The sequence below is a fragment of the Sinocyclocheilus grahami genome, unplaced genomic scaffold (assembly GCF_001515645.1).
Source record: "Sinocyclocheilus grahami isolate Dianchi unplaced genomic scaffold, SAMN03320097.WGS_v1.1 scaffold647.1, whole genome shotgun sequence".
NCBI classification, from domain to species: domain Eukaryota; kingdom Metazoa; phylum Chordata; class Actinopteri; order Cypriniformes; family Cyprinidae; genus Sinocyclocheilus; species Sinocyclocheilus grahami.
This window is the reverse complement of record NW_015505826.1, coordinates 69,091-71,703: the sequence shown is the minus strand read 5'-3', so window position 1 is coordinate 71,703 and position 2,613 is coordinate 69,091. Positions and strand designations below refer to the sequence as shown.

General features: G+C 35.8%; 1 protein-coding gene across 1 annotated transcript in view; it reads right to left on the bottom strand.

The window, feature by feature from the left end:
- The window catches only part of LOC107558519 (cytohesin-4-like), a 10,961-nt gene that overhangs the window by 6,343 nt on the left and 2,005 nt on the right, over positions 1-2,613 (bottom strand). The window contains exons 3-5 of the mRNA XM_016242173.1: positions 1,861-1,925; positions 1,248-1,314; positions 66-184 (exon numbers count right to left, since the gene is read on the bottom strand). Of these exons, the coding sequence (XP_016097659.1) occupies positions 66-184; positions 1,248-1,314; positions 1,861-1,925 (251 nt within the window). The remainder of the gene's footprint in view (positions 1-65; positions 185-1,247; positions 1,315-1,860; positions 1,926-2,613) is intronic.

Below are 2,613 nucleotides of genomic sequence, written 5' to 3'. Positions count from 1 at the left end.
ACACACACACACACACACACGCACGCACGCACACAAACACATCTGATGTTTGGGTCATATGTCACCTCTCTCCTAGGAAGTCTCCGATGGCGGTCTTATTCAGTCCTTCCTCTTTATACAGAAACTCAGCCACTCGCTCTGGTTTCCAATCCAGAAGCTCATTATCCACCAGATACTTGATTCCCTGAAACACAGAGCCGTTTGAGCCGTTCAGTGACTGTCACAGACCGAGATAAAGCACAGAAGAGACGCTCGTTTGAGTTTATCAGCTCCGTCCACACCAGTTCCTCCAGAGTTCAACATCTGTTTTTAGAGATTTTCCTTCAAACCCACACTTCCCTTTTCAGCAGAATGACTAAAGAAAGACTAAAACCCTCAATGCAAAATCAGATAAACTATTACTCTAGTTAAGCTTTGGTCACCTACGATATTAGATGAGATTAGATGTCAAAAGTGACAGTAAAGACATTTCTAATGTTACAAAAGATTTCTATTTCAACTAAATGCTGTTCTTTTGAACTTTCTGTTCATCTGTGAATCCTGAAAAATAAAATGCATCACAGTTTCCACAAAAATATTGTGCAGCACGACTGTTTTCAACATTGATGATAATCAGAAATGTTTCTTGAGTTTTACACTGTAATAATATTTCACAATTTGTATCCCATTTTTGATTAAACAAACGCAGCCTTGCTGAGCAGGAGAGACTTACTGACCCCAAACTTATGAACACTAGTGCATGTGCGTGTGTGTTGTCTATAGTCTAGATCGATTTGTTTAGTGTGTTTGTGGTGGTAACACACTTGTCTCTGAACCTCACAGAGATCAAACGTTCGCATGTCTGTCTCTCTGTCGTCTCTTCTCAGCTCTTCAGGTCTGCAGCAGCTCATGGGGGTCTCGCTGTTTAACGTGCAGCAGCAAAACCACAAGGATTCAGAACAAGAAAAACCAAAAGTATTTCAGGTGTTGACCTGACAGTATTCAGATCCTCCACGTCACTCCGTTTGTCACTCTCTCCCACACACACACACACACACACACACACAGACACACACACACACAGACCTGTACAACACTACTGCAGTTTGAGACTGAATGTCTCAGCCGTGTCTCTCTCTGTCTCAAATCTAAGGTTTACGGTAAAGAATGAAATCAGTCTCTCCAACAGTATGACGAATGTGTGGAGGTGAGTGTCTGTGAACGTTCCTCTCTTCATCTCATCATCATCATCATCCTCCAGATCTCACCTTTTTAGGATCCATGTTGAATTTCTTCTTACCGCTACAGAAGCGTTTCTCCCTCTCCAGCATCTTACTGTGAAAGAGTCACGCAAAACAACTTCACAACCAGAACATCTGACAGACTAATGAAGTAACTGACTAAAACTATTAGAAACATTTCTGTTAACTGAAATAATGTATAAATATTAGATGAAAAACTAAACAAAAAATTTGAACCTTGACAGCTAACTGAAATAAAGAAAAAAATAGTAATATTTAAAAATAATAATAATTAAACTAATATAAAATAAAACAAAAAACAACAAAGTGTACAATAAAAATTAAAAAAACAATAATATTTTGTCATTTTAAATAAAAATGACAAAAGCACATAACAAAATTGCTAGTTATGTAACTAATATTAAAATAAAAATTGAAAATATAAAAACTCTAAATATGAATAAAAACTATAGTAGTATATAAATAATAGTAAAATAGCGGTGTGAGTCAGTATGACGAGATGAAGGTTAGTTAGTGAGTGATGCTGATAGTGTTTCTCTGCATCTGAATTACAGAAAGCATCCAAATGTTCGTCATGAAGCGTATTCTCTCTGATCATGAGACAAATCCATCCACTCACGTGTCTTCTGCTGATTTGAAATCCTGAATGTCTGCCATGACGTTTTCAATCTGGTTCTTCAGTTTCTGTAAGAAAAGCATTTTAAAGACATATTTAATTCACCATGACTGCAAACAATCAAGTCAATAAAGCTGAGGTCAACTATACAAACAAGATTGAACCCAGGTCATTTAGACTATAAAAATAATGTGGGAATATTGTTTTGAAATGTCCAGTTTTCTTGTCATGATTATAACGTTATTTAAAGGTTACAAAAACGTTTCTTAGAATGTTAATCAAGTACAAATAACACCAAAAGGACATTTTGTTGTTTTAAGAACATTTTTCTCTCAACGTTATGAGAACGTATATCCAATATTAAAGTTAAATTAACATTTTATACAAATTACTATAAGAATTTTGGTTACACTTTATTTTGATAGTCCACTTTAGACAGTCTACTAACAGTAAGTAACTTTGCAACTACATGTCAGCTAACTCTCAGACTGTTAGGTCAGGTTAGGTTTAGTAGAATGAGTTGACATAGTCAGTAAGTTGTATGTTGTGGACCCATCAAAATAAAGCGTTAGAAGATGTTGAAGATATATCTACTAATACTCTAATGACTGCTAGCTGACATGTAGTTGCAAAGTTACTTACTGTTAGTAGAATGTCTAAAGTTGACAATAAAGTGTTACAAGAATATTTAGTTCTAACATTTGTGTGTGTGTGTGTGTGTGTGTGTGTGTGTGTGTGTGTGTGTGTAAGAGAGTT